At 41.1% G+C, this 18,701-nt stretch overlaps 1 protein-coding gene across 1 annotated transcript; it reads left to right on the forward strand.

The window, feature by feature from the left end:
- Positions 1 to 585: 585 nt before the first annotated feature.
- Positions 586 to 9,631, forward strand: LOC124607390 (trypsin-1-like). Its single transcript, XM_047139708.1, has 2 exons — positions 586 to 1,009; positions 9,128 to 9,631. Exons 1-2 carry the CDS (start codon positions 599 to 601, stop codon positions 9,488 to 9,490), a joined length of 774 nt encoding a protein of 257 aa, XP_046995664.1. The 5' UTR covers positions 586 to 598; the 3' UTR covers positions 9,491 to 9,631.
- The last annotated feature ends 9,070 nt before the right edge of the window (positions 9,632 to 18,701 follow it).

Below are 18,701 nucleotides of genomic sequence, written 5' to 3' on the forward strand. Positions count from 1 at the left end.
AATGTGACTGGACCACGTAGTATGTCCGAAGGCATATGTTTTACATTGCAACTCATTGTTCTGTATATGACACAAGTGTAGGGTGGAATTCATTGCCGGCCGGAGTGGCCGTGCGGTTCTAGGCGCTACAGTCTGCAGCAGAGCGACCGCTACGGTCACAGGTTCGAATCCTGCCTCGGGCATGGATGTGTGTGATGTCCTTAGGTTAGTTAGGTTTAATTAGTTCTAAGTTCTAGGCGACGGCCTCAGAAGTTAAGTCGCATAGTGCTCAGAGCCATTTGGGCCGTTTTTGAAATTCATTTCATGAGGCGTGTTGTCGAGTCATCAAATTAGTTAAGGTTTTCTTCTAATGAGTATTCATAGTTCTGCTTTTCTCTGCATTTTCCTCCATCTCTTGTACTTGATGAAGTATATAAAACGCAAAACACGGTCGATATTAAAAACGTACGTGTACTGAGAGATATGGAGGCTGATGAAGTACGTTAGCTTATTGTCTTGATTGAAAGTGTCCGATAAGTCTGTAGAGGTACAGATAAGCGATAAGACCGGGGACACTGAATAACGTGAGAGCCAGTGCTGGGATCAGCCAAGCACAGCCATGTTGAAGGCAGCCTTACCCCTTTGCCTGCTGTCTATAGTTTGCGGTGCTGCGCCTTCCACGGCGTCTCGCAGGCTTCTTACACTTGAGATTAATGATCGGATATTGGGAGGTGAGGTCGCGAACATCTCCGATTACCCGTGGATGGTCTCAGTAGAGTACTTGGAGGCGCACCGCTGCGGCGGCTCCATCGTCAGCTCCAGCTGGGTGATGACTGCGGCGGCGTGCATCTGGGGCACCACCGCCAACTACTTTGCCCTGCGGGTCGGCACTTCAACGCGCGGGAGTGGTGGCACCGCGTACCTAGCTACCCAGTTGTTCTGGCACGACGATTACGATGCTGCCACATCGGACTACGATATTGGTTTCTTCCAGACCACTGATTCAATCTTGTTTGATGACAACGTTCAGGTACTGTGAACAGCTGCATGTCAGATTCATTCACCAAATACCTAACTAGTACAGTTCCAAAGCCTGATCATCATCTTCCGCAGCTGGATCCTTATTATTGCCATTTCTGCCTCAATCACTGCAGACCTGTACATAAAGGGTATAACGGGTATAAGTGCAGATACTTCTGTCGGTGACTGGGACGATGTACTGAACGACATTACATGTTCAACTTTTGTGGTCCTGTCCTCCTCAGTTGCGCGAAATACTACGGTATATTGATAATTTTCACTTATGGACCGTCTGACAGCAACTGAATAAAAAAAAATTGTGTTTTATTCAGTTGCTGTCAGACGGTCCATAAGTGAAAATTATCAATATACCGTAGTGACATTACGTGTGTAAGAAAATGGTTCAGATGGCTCTGAGCTCTATGGGACTGAACATCTGAGGTCATCAGTCCCCTAGACTTAGAACTACTTAAACCTAACTAACCTAAGGACATCACACACATCCATGCCTGAGGCAGGATAGGAACCTGTAACCGTAGGAGTCGCGCGGTTCCGGACTGAAGCGTCTAGACCCGCTCGGCCACTGCGGTCAGCTTTACATTTGTACTTACGTCATCTGAAGACTAACAATTGTAGCTATTGCATGTCATATGTTTTTGGGTTGGTTAATACCTCCAAGTACATGAGGCAAAAGCAAGCCACTAATGCTTATTTTCCCCGGGGAGAGCAGGTCAGGTATTGAAGTGTGGATGTGTGTACGCGAAACGGTTAGTCTATACTGACAAGCGTAGTCGATTTAGTGGTGCAGTTATGACTGTTAAGAAAACATCAGACCGTAAAGTTTGTGACATGTTTGTGGTTAGACTGTTCAATATAGACTGTTCAACACATAGGAAGAAACAACCAACACCCAGATGTGTGTGTATATTAAGATGCCGCATACAAAAATATCTGCGCTTATGTCCGTTACACAATGTCTAAAATAACATTTTTTATCAAACTGATCACTGAATTCTCCACGCATAGTTCATCGAGAGAAACAGTGCTATGTTCTAAGAGGTGTAGATTTTTGCTATCAGTAATTGTGTCACTCATTCCTGAAAACGAAATTATAATGAATCTTTTTATTTATTTACCAATACTTCAGTGAGGATACAAATTGTAACTCATTTTGGGAAACTCATATGTTTACAAAAACTTTTGGATGTTGTTGAGCAACTGTCATGCATTTCTTTTTGAAAGAGATACCGCCATCTGAAAGAGTATTACTATATTTATCTTCTCTCATATTTAGAGTTCGGCTTTTATGTCATTACCAAGTAATATACTAAAAGTTGTTAGACCATTATTATGTCACATCTGTCAAGGTAAACAAGACTAACACATGTCTTTAAGATGTAGCTTTCAAACTGTACTTGATAATGGCATAGAAGTCCAAATGTAGATAGTACAGAAGATAAATGTAGTAATTCAAAATCAAATGGCGGTTTACTTTGTCACATGTCTATGATACAGGAATCAATGTGGAAACGAAGGGTCTCCTGATAAAGTTGCACATCTATTAATCATTATATCACCTAATAAGTACGCTTTTTCAAAGAAATTCACTTTATGTTTGTTACAAAAAAAGGATGTTCTCAGTCATATCTGGTGCTTTGATATCAGAGCCATTAGTTTCACTTTGCAAGTAAATTAGAATAAAGTAGTTAACTGAATTCAGTTGGCCCTGCATACTGAAGCTGTTGCACTTTTCTACTTTTCATTGCGTTAGCAATCCAGTGATAACGTCGTCGCCCACTTCACTAATATTGTTTTTTTATTGACATACCTATCTGAGGAAACTTGGAAATTTTTGGTAGGTTTCTATGGGGCCGAACTGCTGAGATCATCGGTCGCTAGGCATACACACGACTTAGTCTAAAACTAACTTACGTTAAGGACAACACACGCACCCATGCCCGAGGGAGGACTCGAACCTCCGACGTGGAGAGCCTCGCGAGCTGTGACAAGGCGCCTATGAGTCCGCGGCAACCACGCGTGACTATCCGTGTTTGTACTGATGTTAAATTCTGTATTACCAGACGATATTGGAGTAGCTGTGTTGTTAAAAAGAACGATGGAATGTTCCTTCATACATGCAATCAGGCACTGCCGCGACTATAGCCGTCGTGAAATACGTGAAATACATTCACAGTTGCGAAAACGGACAACTGTTAACTGTTCAATGGAATGACGACAGTGAAAATTTGTGCCAGACCTGGGCTCGAAACCGGATATCCAGCATGTTCGAAGGACTATTACATCGTTCTTGTTAACAACACAGGCACCGCAACGTCGTATTTATCCGCCGATATCAGGCGCCGACTTTCAGTTAATATTTCCTCCCATGTACGGAAATTTCCTTGCATTGCCCTCTATGAGACCTACTGAATCACAGAGATACGAGAAATGAAGTATTTGACAATATACCAACATGAATAAAATGTTTTACAAACTGCGTATTACCAAACGAAGTTTTATGGTGTTTATCCTTAGAAATATTCTCTATATCATGGGTGGAATCGAGTAGAAATGAGTATTCAGCAAAAAATTTGTGTCACGCGTATTATGCATTTTTACAGAAAGATTTACAGATGCACATTCCGTGGCATAAAGTTCTTTTATATATACAATCTGTGCGGCAAACTGCTGTAATCATTTGTCATTAAACTCAGCATTTAAGATTCATAGCCAGCCGGTGTGGCCGAGCGGTTCTAAGCGCTTCAGTCCGGAACAGCGCGACTGCTACTGTCGCAGGTTCGAATCCTGCCTCGGGCATGGATGTGTGTCATGTCCTTAGGTCAGTTATGTTTGTTCTAAGTTATAGGGGACTGATGACCTCAGATGTTAAATCCCATATTGCTCAGAGCCATTTGAAATTTAGGTTTCATATACATTAGCAGAGATCATCTTGTTTTGAGTAAATTAAGAATTATTTTAATTAAATACATTTATTTAACGCGCAAAGTGGCGAAATATGTGGCTGTTGAAATAAAAGAATACGCTCGACCATTTAAATGTTACACTTAGAGTAAAAATTAGTTTAGCTCTTCGGTGCAGCACTCCATACAGAACCTTGACCTGTGCAATAATCGCTGTACCATCCCCACAATTATGGCCATACAGAACTTCATTGCATTCATGTTGACTGACGAAACTGCAGCAAACGCTTCTCCTTTAAACAATTTTCTGTTCCTTTTTACGAAACTGAAAGGACGCCATGAGTGTCAACTCACATAAGACAACTCTTTGACGTCGTTGTGGATGGAAATACGAGTAGGTTCCTCCGTGTTGTGGTTAGACACATAGACCAATGAATCACGGAGTTGAACCCAAAGGTAAAAGCAAAATTCAGTGCAAAAGACGAACTAATGCATCCTAAGTACTTAAAATGTGCAGGGTGAAATAACGGTTGCATTCTGTTCAACATGATGTGCACCTCTGCATGAAAACAAGATAGGAATGCAAGTCTTATATGATAATACATGAAGACTCCTGACCGCAGCTTTCAAAACAGGATATGTAGACAGTTCAAATACCGGCAGTATTTTCAATGATCCTTCCACAGTAGCCACTAGTTAAATCGTGTTATAGACCACAACCAAGGAAATTAAATACTGATTTATTGCATCATTGATAAAGAACTGCCTTTTCGTTTGAGCACTGAAATTTAGTTCCTGAATTTCAAACTTACGGGTGATCGAGAGGAAAGCTGTTCCAAGCGGCACTAACTTACCATATGTTTTTGTTTTGTTACTTCTTGCCGTTGATCAACGTTTATTTGATACTTCGTTTTGAATGTCCTACTGAACATAAAAAAATATCCATAATGAAAGAAATGAGTACATTGGTCGAAATCTACGAATCATATATGATCTGGTTTGATTATTACAGATTTTTAACGTGTTTTTATTACGTCGCTTTCTTGTCTTTTAGTTCGAAACAAATTTTGCAGTTGATGTTGAGCGAACTTCGCGATGAGCTAGAAATCTAGAACTTTATGTGTATCTCAGAAATGAATGGCAATGCGACATAAACTCCTTTTCTTGTCTATTGGCGGAGGGTGTCTTGTTCGCCGCTACTACGTCCTGACGAATTAGTCACTTGAATCTTTCAACGTAGCTCAGAACTCGATGACAATGCAATATCAACCTCCTTTCATGTCTGGTGTGTGTACCACTGCTATTTCCACCTTTCCCTGTTCCTCTTGCAAATATTTTGAGGTAAGAACTGTTGCTGGTAAGACCTCGCGACAGCTCGATTTTCTCTAATTGTTTACCTCCAAGGACTTTTCGTGAGATAATCGTAGGAGGAAGCGACGTATTGGTTGATTCCACCAAAGAGAAACTAAAATAATCCTGAAATTTACCATCTGTCACTGTAGTAGTTTCATCAAGAAGTTTGAAATAGATTGGGAAAAAGTTGACAACGTTAGGAAAAAATAGGTTGCTATTTACCGTAAAGATGACATGTTAATATGTAGACAGGTACATTTAAAGACACTTAAACATTAGCTTTCGACTACAACATTCGTCAGAAAAAGGAACAGAAAAACACCCACACATTCATTCACACAAGCAAGCACACCTCACGCAATCATGACCGTCATCTCTGGAAGCTCGGACCAGAATGCAAGAGGCTTCCTTGCTTGTGTGAGTGTATGTAAGCGTGTTTCTTTTTCTGACGAATGTTGTGGCCGAAAGCTAATCTGTAAGCGATTTTGAACTGTGCCTGTCTGCTACTTAAAATGTCATCTTTACGGTAAACAGCAACCTACCTTTACCTATCACTGATATTCCAACTAGGATTTTCCATTGTTTGAAAAAATTGATACACACAGGATTAAAGGCTGAAAAATAATTATTATAAAACATTTTTTTTAATTTAACACATTTTTTAAAATGGACTAAAAAGTGTAAAATAATTTCCCTTAGCCCCATACAGATTCCTAGCCCCATACAGATATTCCTGAAAATTTGTGCTTGAGAAGTTTTAACAGCTATTAAATACTTGTAGAATTGAAACGAAAAACATGGGGGGCATGCAACATATCATTGTTGCATGAGAAGTTCCCTTTCTTGCTATTATCTCTTGCATACACCTCAAGTTTTTCCTTTCAAATTCTGCAAGTAATTTCGTACCTATCACAAATTCACAAGCACGTATTTTCACGATCATGGGGTTAGGAATCTGTATGGGGCTAGGAGAAATTATTTTGTACTTTTTAGTTTGTTCTAAAAATGTTTCATATTAAAAATCTTTTACTTAAATTCGAGTGTTGCCCAGAAAGTAATGCACCGCATTTTTTTCTCAGCCGAAAACAGTGCTATGAATGCAAAACGTTGTGTATGTATTATCTGAAGTCTCCTCAGTAAGGGCACCAAGTATCCGTCACTTTTGACAGATAGCGTAGCTGCAGAACAGTTTCAAAATGGCGTCTGTAGGTGATGTACATTACATGCAACGTGCCGTCATTGAATTTCTCACTTCAGAAAAAGAAACTGTGGGGAATATTCACAAACGCTTGTGCCATGTCTATGGAGCATCTGCTGTCTACAGTAGTACAGTTAGTCGCTGGGCATCGAGAGTGACGTCATCAGAAGGCGGTTCGGCGAAGCTCCACGATTTGCAGCGGCCGGGGAGACCATCCACGGCCGTCACACCTGACGAGTTGCAGCGAGCTGATGTTGTCATTCGCGGCGGGGAAGACGCATTACGACTCGGCAGATGGCGCTGCATCTGTCAATCAGGAAAGGAAGTGTGGATGCAATTACCCGCAAGATGGATCTGCGGTGTCTAACGGTGTGTCACAAATCGCACAGAAGAAATATTTGTCTTGATTTGTTGCAGTGTTTTCAAGCTGAAGGAGAGGCCTTATCGTCCTGAAATGTGACAGGTGATGAAACCTGAGTTCACCAGTTTGAGCTCGAAACAAAACGACAGTCGATAGAATGGCACCATTCCCCCTCCCCATAGAAGAAATAACTCAAAGCAACTGCTTCTGCCGGTGAGGTCATGAACACCGTGTTCTGGGACTGTGAAGGTGTGATTCTCATTGATGTGATGCCAAGAGGCGGTACCATTAATTCAGAAGCATATGTCAACACATTATCAAACCTTAAGACGCGCTTACGGCGACTTCGGTGGCATTGAAACCCAGGAGATGTTTTGTTGCAACATGATAACGCTCGGTCCCACACAAGTCTGAGGACTGCTGAACACGTCGCAAAACAGGGTCGGACAGCCCTGACCTATCCCCCTCGGACCTCCACTTGTTTGGGCCTTTAAAGGATGCCATTCGCGAGAGACATTTTGGGGACGGTGAGGAAGCGATCCAGACAGTAAAGCACTGGCTCTGCCACCTGGACAAGGGTTGGCACCGACAGGGCATAAGCGGCCTTGTTCGCGCTGGAGGAAGGCCATAGAACGGTATGGATATTACGTGGAAAAATAGGGTGTGTAGATAAAACACCATTCTTTCAATTCTCATTATGTTCAATAAAGAATTGTTGAACAAAACTGTCGTGCGTTACTTTCTGGAAACCCTCGCAATAATCACAATACTGAATATAAGAAAACACTGCTGCAGAAAGTACAGTCCCTTCAATAAATATAACGCATAAACAGAAGTCAGTTGACAGGGTAGAACATACTAAGTTTCTGGGTGTACATATAGATGAGAATCTTAATTGGAAAATTCATATTTTGGATCTCATAAAGCAACTAGGTTAAGCAACTTTTGCGATCAGAATAATTGCCAATTTTGAGGATATAGAAATTTGTAAGCTAACATACTTTGCATACTTTCACTCTTTGATGTCATACGGAATAATATTTTGGGGTAACTCAACATTTAGACAGAAAGTATTCACTTCTCAAAAGAAAGCGGTTAGAATAATGTGTGGGGTTCATAGTCGCACATCTTGTAGGCATCTTTTTAAAGATTGGGAATTCTTACAACAGCCTCACAATACATCTACTCACTAACGAAATTTGTTCTCAACAACATGGACCAGTTTAAAAACAACAGTTATATTCATGATTATAATAGTAGAAAAAAGAAAGACTTAAACTATCCTTTGCTCAACCTATCTTTGGCACAAAAGGAGTAAAATATGTTGTTGTGGTCTTCAGTCCTGAGACTGGTTTGATGCAGCTCTCCATGCTACTCTATCCTGTGCCTCCTGATAACGACGTCCTCTTGAGTCGTCCCCTCCCGGAGATCCGAATGGGGGACTATTTTGAGTGCTGCTATAAAAATTTTAGACAAATTACCAGATAAAATAAGCTGTCTGACAGACAGCAGTAATAGCTTCAAAAATAAAGTGAAATCATATCTCCTTGACAACCATTTCTATACCATAGATGAATTCTTGAATAGGAATAAATAAATCTATAAATATAGTATATGCATTTTGTGCCATTTAAGGGAATGGGGTAAATAATAGAAATATTAATCTTTAACTCTGTACTGATATATATATATATATATATATATATATATATATATATATATATATATATATATATATATATTAAAAATTTTTGTTTCATATGTGCATATTTTGTGCACTTAACACGTTCCACATCATAACGGCTTTCGCACCGTGCGACTGATCAATGGTACACGCAACCAACTAACTAACTAACTACAGTAACTGGAAAGCTGACTTTCGGTTGACCAGAAACCATATTCAGATCATGCTTTTACCGTAATTTATACATGAGAAATATGACAGTGACAGACTCCATAGAAGAATCACTACGAGTAACTTGTAAAAGTCTCTTAAATTTGACAAGAGCTTGTCTGTCAGGATTAGAGGCGACAGAAAAGAGCGGTTTTATTCGTCTTTATTTTCAACTGTTCGTGTTTTTAAGACGTAAGGACTCAATCGGCTTGCAGTTTGGTGGTTGGAAACTGAAACATAGGTGCCTAGTGCTCCAGGACAAGTAAAGCGGAAAAAAATTTCAGAGTATTTTTAAATTCTCCTAAAAGCTATCAATCTTTTCTCATGTGTTATATCTTGTTCTTATGTCCTGTAACTGGCATAAGCTTCGGTGCATCCTGTTAACGTCACTCTTTATGCAGCCTGTGGCTCTGGCAACTGAGGAGCTCGAGGCGGGCACGTCCGTGACGGTGAGCGGCTGGGGCAGCCTGCAACCCGGGGTCGACTACCCTGAGGAGCTGCACGCCGTCAACACGACCATCATCGACCGATCCTTGTGCAACGACACCTACGAAGGCCTCATCACCGACAACATGATCTGCGCTGGAGAACCAGAAGGCGGCAAAGACTTTTGCAATGGTGACCATGGTGGCCCACTGGTTGTAGACTCTACACAGTACGGAGTCATTTCGTGGGGCTACGGCTGTTTCTATCCACCATACCCAGGGGTCTACACCGATATTGTTGCACTGCGTTCCTGGATTAATGAAGCAATTGGAGTGTGATGAATATTTTCTCCCAATTACCTTCAAATGCTTGAGGTTGCAATATAACTGGGTTCTATTTGGAATTCTCTGTGGAATGTAATACAGCAAATTAGTGTAAATGACTCACCGATGGCGAAAGCGAGTCGTCTTCTTGGTATTAAAGTAGAGAAAGTAACTGAAATTTTCTTACCCTCCAAAATTTGTCCCACCCTTTCCCTTACACACACACAGAAGGGGACAGAGAGACAGAGGGAGAGAGAGATCTGATAACGATTATTTACTAAACGATCTTATTTAAATCCTTACCTACAATATGTCGTGTCGTGTGGAAGGCAGGGGACACCGTTTTACATGCATAACGACGATATGTTCAATTTATTGATGACAACATAGCCATGACCAAAAAATCTAAATTGAGTAAAGAAAACGTCTACAAGAAACAACATCAAGAAAAGAAGATTTATTCAGGATGGAAAGAGGTAAAGCCGTGAAACATGAAACTTTAAACATGTTGGATGTAGTTTCAGTAAGAGATTAAGGCCAAATCTGTTAAAGGGATGAAAAGATCTTGAATAGAGCAAGTTGCCCCACAACTAGATGGCCCCATGCTTTTCTACGCCTGTGTAGTCCACGAAGAGAAGTACTTGATATCTGCTACAGGACTTGGTTGCTAATTTGTACGGGGTGAAATCCCACGGGAATGTTTGCATACAATCTGCCTGTTGATAAATAAATTAAAAATTAGCGCTGGTTAATATGTGCCGAGGTGACGAAAGTCATGTGATACCTCCTAATATCACGTCAGAACTCCTTTTGCCCGAATTAATGTAGCACCTCGACTTTGCATGGACTGAAGAAGTATCTGCGGAGATACTGAGCTATGGTGCCTTCATAGCCATCTATAACTGCGTAAGTGTTGCCGCTGCAGGATTTTGTGCACGAACTGATCTCTCGATTATGTCCATAAATGTTCGATGGAATCATGTCGAGCGATCTGGATGGTCAAATCGTTCGGTAGAACTGTCTAGAATATTCTCCAAACCAATCGCGAACAATTGTGGGTCCGTGACATAACATCGTTGTTAGGTTGCGGATGGTCTCCCAGTAGTCGAACAAAACCATTTCCAGTCCATAATCGGCTCAGCTGGACCAGAGGCCCAGTCGACTCCATGTAAACACTGTCCCCACAATTACAGAGCCACACCAGCTTACACTGTGCCTTGTTGACAACTAGGGTCCATGAAGCCACATTCGAACCCTACCATCAGCTGTTACCAACTGAAATCGGAACTTATTCGAGCAGGGTGCTGTTTTCCAGTCGTCTGTGGTTCAACCGATATGGTCACAAGCCGAGGAGAGGTGCTGCGGGCGATGTTGTGCTGTTAGCTAAGGCAGTCACCATATGTCGTGCTGTTGGCTAAGGCACTCACTATATCCCATTAACGCTAATTTTAGCCACACTGTCCTAACGGACACGTTCGTCATACGTCCCACACTCTTTTCTGCGTTGTTTCACACAATGTTGCTTGTGTGTTAGCACTGACAACTGTATGCAAACGCCGCTGCTCTCGTTCGTTAAGTGAAGGCCATCAGCCACTGCGTTGTCTGTGGCGAAAGGTAACACCTAAAATTTGGTATTATCGGCACACTCTTGACGTTGTGGATTTCGGAATATTGAATTCCCTAATGAATTCCATGCGTCTAACTCCAGCCACCACTCTGCGTTCAAAGTATATTAATTCCCATAGTGCGACCATAGTGACATTGTGTATGCGACACTACCGCCATCTGTACATGTGTACATCGCTATCCCATAACTTTTGTCACTTCAGTGTTTTGTCTTGAAGTACTCCTAAACTCCGTTGCACAGTTGCATGCTCCTTCAGGGGCCACTGTTATCTTTAGTTTTGATGGGGGCTGCTTATTTATGGCTGACACCTAGAAACAGATTCTGACTTTTTTATGGTTTTATCCGTCACCCTCTCATGGTCTGCACGCTATTCTGGATTTGAAAATGAAAATGTTAGTAGTACAGGGCAGCCAGATGCCCATCCTGTTGGCACTCCAGCCCCCCTCTCCCCATCCTATCCCTACCTGGGATGTAAGATGCATACAGCTGCCTGTGTCCGGTGTCATCCATGTGAATGTGTGAGAAAGAGTTTCGAAATGCCTGCAAATCGTGTAACTGTGGCGGAACGTGAGATTGAGTACTGTATTCACCTAGCGAGATGTGGAGAACCACCTAAAAATGACATCCAGGCCGGACGACAGACCGTGCCCGTCGTTAATCCACCCAGCAGATTCGATCCGAGTCCGACAAGCCTTCCCGAATCCTGGAAGTGGCATACTAACGCTGGCAGCTGGCCGGACTGTTGAAACCGAAGAAGACTGCTACCAAGAGCCAATGAAACGCTATACAACGACGATTTCTCTTTCACATCGCAACAATTTGAAAGATATAACAATATTTATTGATAAACGGTCACCCGGAAATCCCGTTCCACTTGAAGATTACCTGTTTAACACCTACCAGAGACAAAAAAACTTTGCTTACCAGTATTTCATATAATTATTTAACTGATTCATTAATTTAAAATATTGTCAATATCTAATAATAAACAGGTGTACAGTCTTACATTAACTCATGTGTGAATAAAAATCCTAAGTCAAGATCGCATTCTTCTTTACTGGTTACCGATTTCGGCTCATTACCAAGCCGCCTTCAGATCTAAAAATCCAGAAAACTGCGTATAAAAGGTGAACAATAAGAAATACATTCAGTACTTGGATTTCCATTACACAATACATACCAGTCTAAAATTTTTAGTGTGTGACACTCATTACACGTCTTCGTATTTTTAGAGCTAAGTCTCCCTAGTTAAATAAAAAATATAGTGCCATTTGTACGGAGTACCGGACCTCAGGTTATAACAATATGTAACTGTTAGCTATTCACTGCTTTTATATGATGCATAGGTTCTAGAACTACCTTAGACAGTATGCAGTATGTGAAACACCAAGACCTTAAGCTAGATATGTATTATATACGTATTTTATGGATTCTGTATTTCGGTCTTCAAATGTAACTTACTTCACGAATATGTTACGAAGTAAATTGGTATTTTGCTCATTAGTCATCGGCATATTTTATTTTGACATTTGTTGTACATGTCAGGAGTCCATGCTATATTCTATAACAAATAGCTAAGTATAAGGTCACTTTGACAAAACTCTTGTCTTTCGAGGTTATATTCTATCTTCTGCAACACTTAATCATTTAATGGCTCACTTGTAATACTGCTTGTTAGTCACATACATGCTTGTTGGTTATCATAGCTATTGACCCAGATGGCTGCATCTGGTACCTAGATCTCGGCTTACGATATTATTTCGTCGTAATATTCAGCATCACAAATTTATGGTTTTGGTTAGTAATACTGTTAGATTATTGTATTTAAAATAGTGTTCCGTCTCCTGTGTAATTCCTGATTTTTATCATTTAATGAACTGTGTTTCCAGACTACAAATGTACTGGTATGGATATAATTTCTCATATTTATATCGTGTAAACGTATAAAAAACTTTCATTATATTAACTTCTTTTGTCTTATTAGAGTCCCGTCTGTGTTAAGTTGGTTGGCTGGTAGCGCTATCTGGCAGGCAGAGCTTTCGTGTAGCCATGACGCTACAATTCAGCCGGTTGGCTGACAACTGTCGCACAGACAGTTCCTTGTTCCTGACATGAATGTTAGAAATAATATCTAGTTTACATCAACTTATGGACGATGCAACTGTCATTGCTGTCGATCGTTTGTACACACATGTGGCAAAATGGGCATTGTAACAACATTTGCTCAGTGATTAACGTAATCAATTTACGTAACTATCTAAGATTTTCACTTTAAATAGGGTACTTGATGTTACCATATTTGTGCAGCATATAGTGGCACGTTTTAACATTTTTTCGGTTATGCCAATAGTCTTTTTTTTTTTTAAATAAGGGCGACTTAGCTCTAAAAATGCGACGATGTGTAAATAGTGTCCCACAATGGTATGTATTGCATAGTGTAAATTCAAGTATTAAACGTATTTTTTATTGTTAACTTTTTATAAGCAATTTTCTGTATTTTTCGATCTGAAGGTGGCTCGATAATGAGGCATAGCTGGTTACCATTAAACAAAATTTGAGATCTTGACGTAGGGTTTTTATCCACAAATGACAGATCGCATATCCCCCCCCTACCCCCCTTTCCCAATTGACACTGTCAAAGAATAACTAGATTAAAAGGCTAATACAATGAGGCAGGTATTAAATTAAGGAACTGCATACAGGATGCATACAGGTAGCCAACCACGTCACTACACGTGCAAATTCAAGCATTTTCACGCGCCAAATGCGATAATGTATAGTGATCTGTGCGTCAGTGAGTTACCACTTGCTGCTATGCTTATTACCCTACAGTGTGCCCTTTGCGGAAGTGATAAATTTAAGTTAGGTGAGCAAGAGCTGCGCTTGTTCGGTTTGAGGAAACCAAGTGGAGAACATGTTTGGCGATTTCGTATATGGCAGGCTGCTTGAATTTTCGTGCGCGACGGCCTGACTGGAAAACTTCATTGCTAAATAACTGGTAAAAGGGACAACGTATAGAATTTATTTGTTAACAACTATTTCTCAGCGCAACCTCTCCTTCAACACCTTTACAAGTTTTCAGACTGTTTCTGTCCACCCTGTATACGTCTTGAGGCAGCGTAACTCGCGACGCCCCAATTACCCAGAGTATATTAATCCGTTCATTGAGAACAATAGCACTTAGCGACTTCCAATATACTTTATACTTAAGGTCAAATCTTAATGAAATATTTCTTGCTGATCTCCCCCACCCAAAAAAAAAAAGACAGGAAAAGCGTTTATCATTTATTACATTTTCGCTGTTTATGCAGTAAAAGTTCACTATTATCATTACTCTTTTGCTACCAATTCCATTTGCAAGACATTTTGGAGTACTGGTTGAATCTGCAAATTTATATCACTGCACGACACACAGTTTATAGGGTAGTAGGTCATAAATATTGACATCAGTGAAAAAAACTAGCTTTACTAAAAATAGAGTGATTTTACAGCAGTGAAATCGATTCTGTAAGGAATCGGAGTGAGGATTACTGGTTTACAGCTAGTTCGTTAACACTAGTTCCTAACATCACTTATTAACATACTGACACTTACTTTTAACTGCTTAACATTGTAACACTTCCTTTCCAAAACGAGTGCGAAATACTGCAGCTACCTGCCTATTTTTAAAAGAAATAACGGTAATGTACAAATTAGCTTCGTATTGCTAGGTCAAAAATAAATATGTAGCATATAAAGAATCGAGTAGTGGGAAATAATAAGTTAAAATGGCTTATACTTGGAGTATTAATCTCTGATCAGTCAATACAATGAATAAGTGTAAATTGCCAAAACAGCTAGTGACTTCATTAAGCTGTATCTCAGTAAAGTGTGCTATATTGATGGCGCAGTTATTCTAATTAACAGTAATGTTGCAAATAGTGCAGAAAAGTTACATCACAAAGACTTCGTGCTACAAAAAGGACACCAATTTTGGTTATTAAGCAGAGGGATACCAAGATTCCCGGCAGTGTGTTGCCAAGGGTACAGAATACGATGGACTTTCATTGCTTGTACCATAATATGGCCACGTCCTTCCAACTGAGTAAGGTGCTTGCCCTTGGCTAGGGCAAGGACGTAGCGAAAGGGGAGTCCGGAAGCGCCTATCACTCAAATGAAACTATACACAACCTAGATGCCGCGTAGTGAAATTCAAAATTGTTTTGATTTTCAATCACACGATGGAAAAGCGATACGCACTATTCTTAGTCAGCAGGCCATCACTTCAGTTCTTACATACAGTTGAATGTGATGTAACTGCTGCCGTTTATTGTTTTTGTACTATGTGGTGTTGTGGTAGTTTGTAAATGGCGAAGAGTTTGTAACAAGAAATTAAAAATATGTTCGTGCCTCTATGATAGCTATCTATAGTAGTATAATTTCTGAACAACTGTCTTTATCTGCAGACTAGTAGCACACTGGGTTTGCAATATTTTAGTATTTCACAAGGCAGCCGCGACGTGAACATCATTAGAAAAAAATTGAAGTCAGTGCACAAGAATAGACTCGCAATTACCTTGTAAGAGGTCCATGATTAAGGAACTTGTTGCTAGCGCACTCGAGCAGATGTAATTGCTCACGCGCTGCCTGCGATATGTAAGCTATAAGAGAATCTGAGACCAAAGAGCAGTGTTGTATGCAGTGGGAACTGTGTAGCAGTAAGTTGTTGCTAGCGAGCAGTCTGGTGTATCGTGTTGGCTGGGCCGGTCGTGGTGCAGCGATGCCGGAGCCTGAGTGTTATTGTATAAGGTAAAAAGCAGCCTCGCGCATACCTAGTAATGTTATGTGAACTCCCATGTAAATCAGAATGAGATTTTCACTCTGCAGCGGAGTGTGTGCTGATATGAAACTTCCTGGCAGATTAAAACTGTGCGCCCGACCAAAACTCAAACTCGGGACCTTTGCCTTTCGCGGGCAAGTGCTTTACCAACTGAGCTACCGAAGCACGACTCACGCCCGGTACTCACAGCTTTACTTCTGCCAGTACCTCGTCTCCTACCTTCCAAACTTTACAGAAGCTCTCCTGCGAACCTTGCAGAACTAGCACTCCTGAAAGAAAGGATATTGCGGAGACATGGCTTAGCCACAGCCTGGGGGATGTTTCCAGAATGAGTTTTTCACTCTGCAGCGGAGTGTGCGCTGATATGAAACTTCCTGGCAGATTAAAACTGTGTGCCCGACCGAGACTCGAACTCAGAACCTTTGCCTTTCGCGGGCAAGTGGTCTGCAAGGTTCGCAGGAGAGCTTCTGTAAAGTTTGGAAGGTAGGAGACGAGGTACTGCCAGAAGTAAAGCTGTGAGTACCGGGCGTGAGTCGTGCTTCGGTAGCTCAGTTGGTAGAGTACTTGCCCGCGAAAAGCAAAGGTCCCGAGTTCGAGTCTCGGTCGGGCACACAGTTTTAATCTGCCAGGAAGTTCCCATGTAAATCTTTTAAAATGTCCTAGTAATAATCTTTGTCATATAAAGTAATTTCTAACAAGCATTCATTTCAATTTAAAGAATTTACTAATTTCTCCAATCTATGATCATTCTGATTGTTGCAAAACAAAAATCAGTTGCTTCCTTTCATAAATGACAAATCTATGGGCCAGCATTGCACAGAGCTGTGCCGGAAAAAGCTATTGTAAGAGCAGATAGTTGGCGACTTTATTGAGGTAAGAATTTTTGCTTTTTATTCAGAATGATCTTACAGGGCCATGACGCAGCACTGCTGTCGACCAAAATTTACCAGGTTACTGAATTTTTTTTTTTTATTACGAGGTTTAGGAATTTTTCTGTTTCTAGCTTACATTAAATGAGATAAGAATTGTGTGGGTACATTAAATGGGAAACAAATTTTGTGTGGAGGTTAAATGTGAATGAATTTCTGTAGGGAGGTTATAAATGGGAACCAATTTTGTTCTGAGGTTACAAATAAATTAGAATTATCATTCATTATTATTATTATTTTTTTTAATTTTTGTGGGGAAGTTACAACCTGTATCGCCCAAAAATGGCTCATCGATCTACAAAATTCTCGCCCAAACGGTGATGGTAGCATTTCTTTAAAATGTTGCTTAAAACCCTGTAATTAGTAACCTAAATGGCAAAATATTGCTCAGTTTGGTCACGTGGGTGGTACTCCATTATGAAAACCAGTTCTGTTACGATCATTGGAGAGGGGTTTGTGGAGAGCGGAGCGGGCTGCTTGAATTCGTCTGAGCTGATTGCGCCCTGCATCTCCCCTCCCCCCCCCCCCCCCCCCCCCACACCAAAATCTGCTCCCTGGAATTCCCAGCACAATTAAATCTTAAAATGTGCATGCATTCATGGACTATCAAATGACAGAACATGTAATGTCAGAATTCCATCTTTTGTTGTGATGCATTTTATTTTATTTTAAAATAAACTACAGTAACCAGATTGCTAAATTCTCCGCCAGCCGAGATAGTACTGCACGTTGAGGCATAGAGTTGAGTTGAGGCGAATCCGTGGATTCGAGAGGCGATGTAGGTCGAATCTATGTGCCGGCAACCTTGAAAATGGTTTTCTGTTGTTTTTCCCCATTTTTAATTAAGGCAAATGCTCGAGGTGATCCATTACGATGGGCCACAACCAATTCCTTTCGAATTCCTTTCTTTCATGAGAGAATCCAATTCACTTAAGGACGCTGCCCCTCTGCTTAAATGAAAAGAGCTGCGTCAGATGCGAGTTGAACATTTATTTGGAGACTCCCTGCACTAAAGCCGTACGATAAGCAATTAATAATCCAAGTTCTCCTCGTTTAGGCGCATGCGTTTATCTGTCGGGACATGCAAAATCCAGATAATGATCTTTCTACATTGCAAGCACTGACAGATGCATACTGAAATAAGGAAAACTTTTCGCCTCGCCTGGGCCCGTCAGCACAAACTACTGAAATAAGGAAAACTTTTCGCCTCGCCTGAGCCCGTCAGCACAAACATTGGACTGTTGATGACTGTAAATGTGTTGCCTGGTCGTACGAGCCTCGTTTCAAATAATATCGAGCGGATGGATGTGCACGTGTATCGAGACAACCTCATGAATCCATGGACCCTGCATGTCAGCAGGTGACTGTTCAGGCTGGTGGAGGCTCTGAAATGGTGTGGGGCGTGTGCAGTTGAAGTGATATGGGACCCGTGATACGTTTACATACGACTCCGACAGGTGACACGTACGTAACCATCCTGTTTGATCACCTGCACCCATTCATGTCCATTGTGCATTTCGACGGACTTGGGCAATTCCATGAAGACAATTCGCCACCCTAGACGTCCAGAACTGCTACAGGGTGGCCTCAGGAATATTCTTCTGAGGTTAAACACTTCTGCTGGCCACCAAACTCCTCAGACATGAACATTATTGAGCATATCTGAGCTGTCTTACAACGTGCCGTTCAGAACAGATCTCCAGCCCCTCGTAGTCTTATGGATTTATGGACAGCCCTCAAAGTTAATGGTGTCAGTTCCCTCCAGCACTACTTCAGACAGCATATATACATATATGGTGTAACAAAAAGTACAACTCAAGATTTAGGACGCATTCCTCACACACAGATGAA

Source organism: Schistocerca americana, chromosome 3 (assembly GCF_021461395.2).
Source record: "Schistocerca americana isolate TAMUIC-IGC-003095 chromosome 3, iqSchAmer2.1, whole genome shotgun sequence".
In the NCBI taxonomy this organism is placed as follows: Eukaryota; Metazoa; Arthropoda; class Insecta; order Orthoptera; family Acrididae; genus Schistocerca; species Schistocerca americana.

Coding starts and splice junctions, on each gene's coding strand:
- LOC124607390 (XM_047139708.1), top strand. CDS start 599: ATGTTGAAGGCAGCCTTACCCCTTTGCCTGCTGTCTATAGTTTGCGGT. Junction 1,010..9,127: donor TGTTTGATGACAACGTTCAG/GTACTGTGAACA, acceptor CTCTTTATGCAG/CCTGTGGCTCTGGCAACTGA.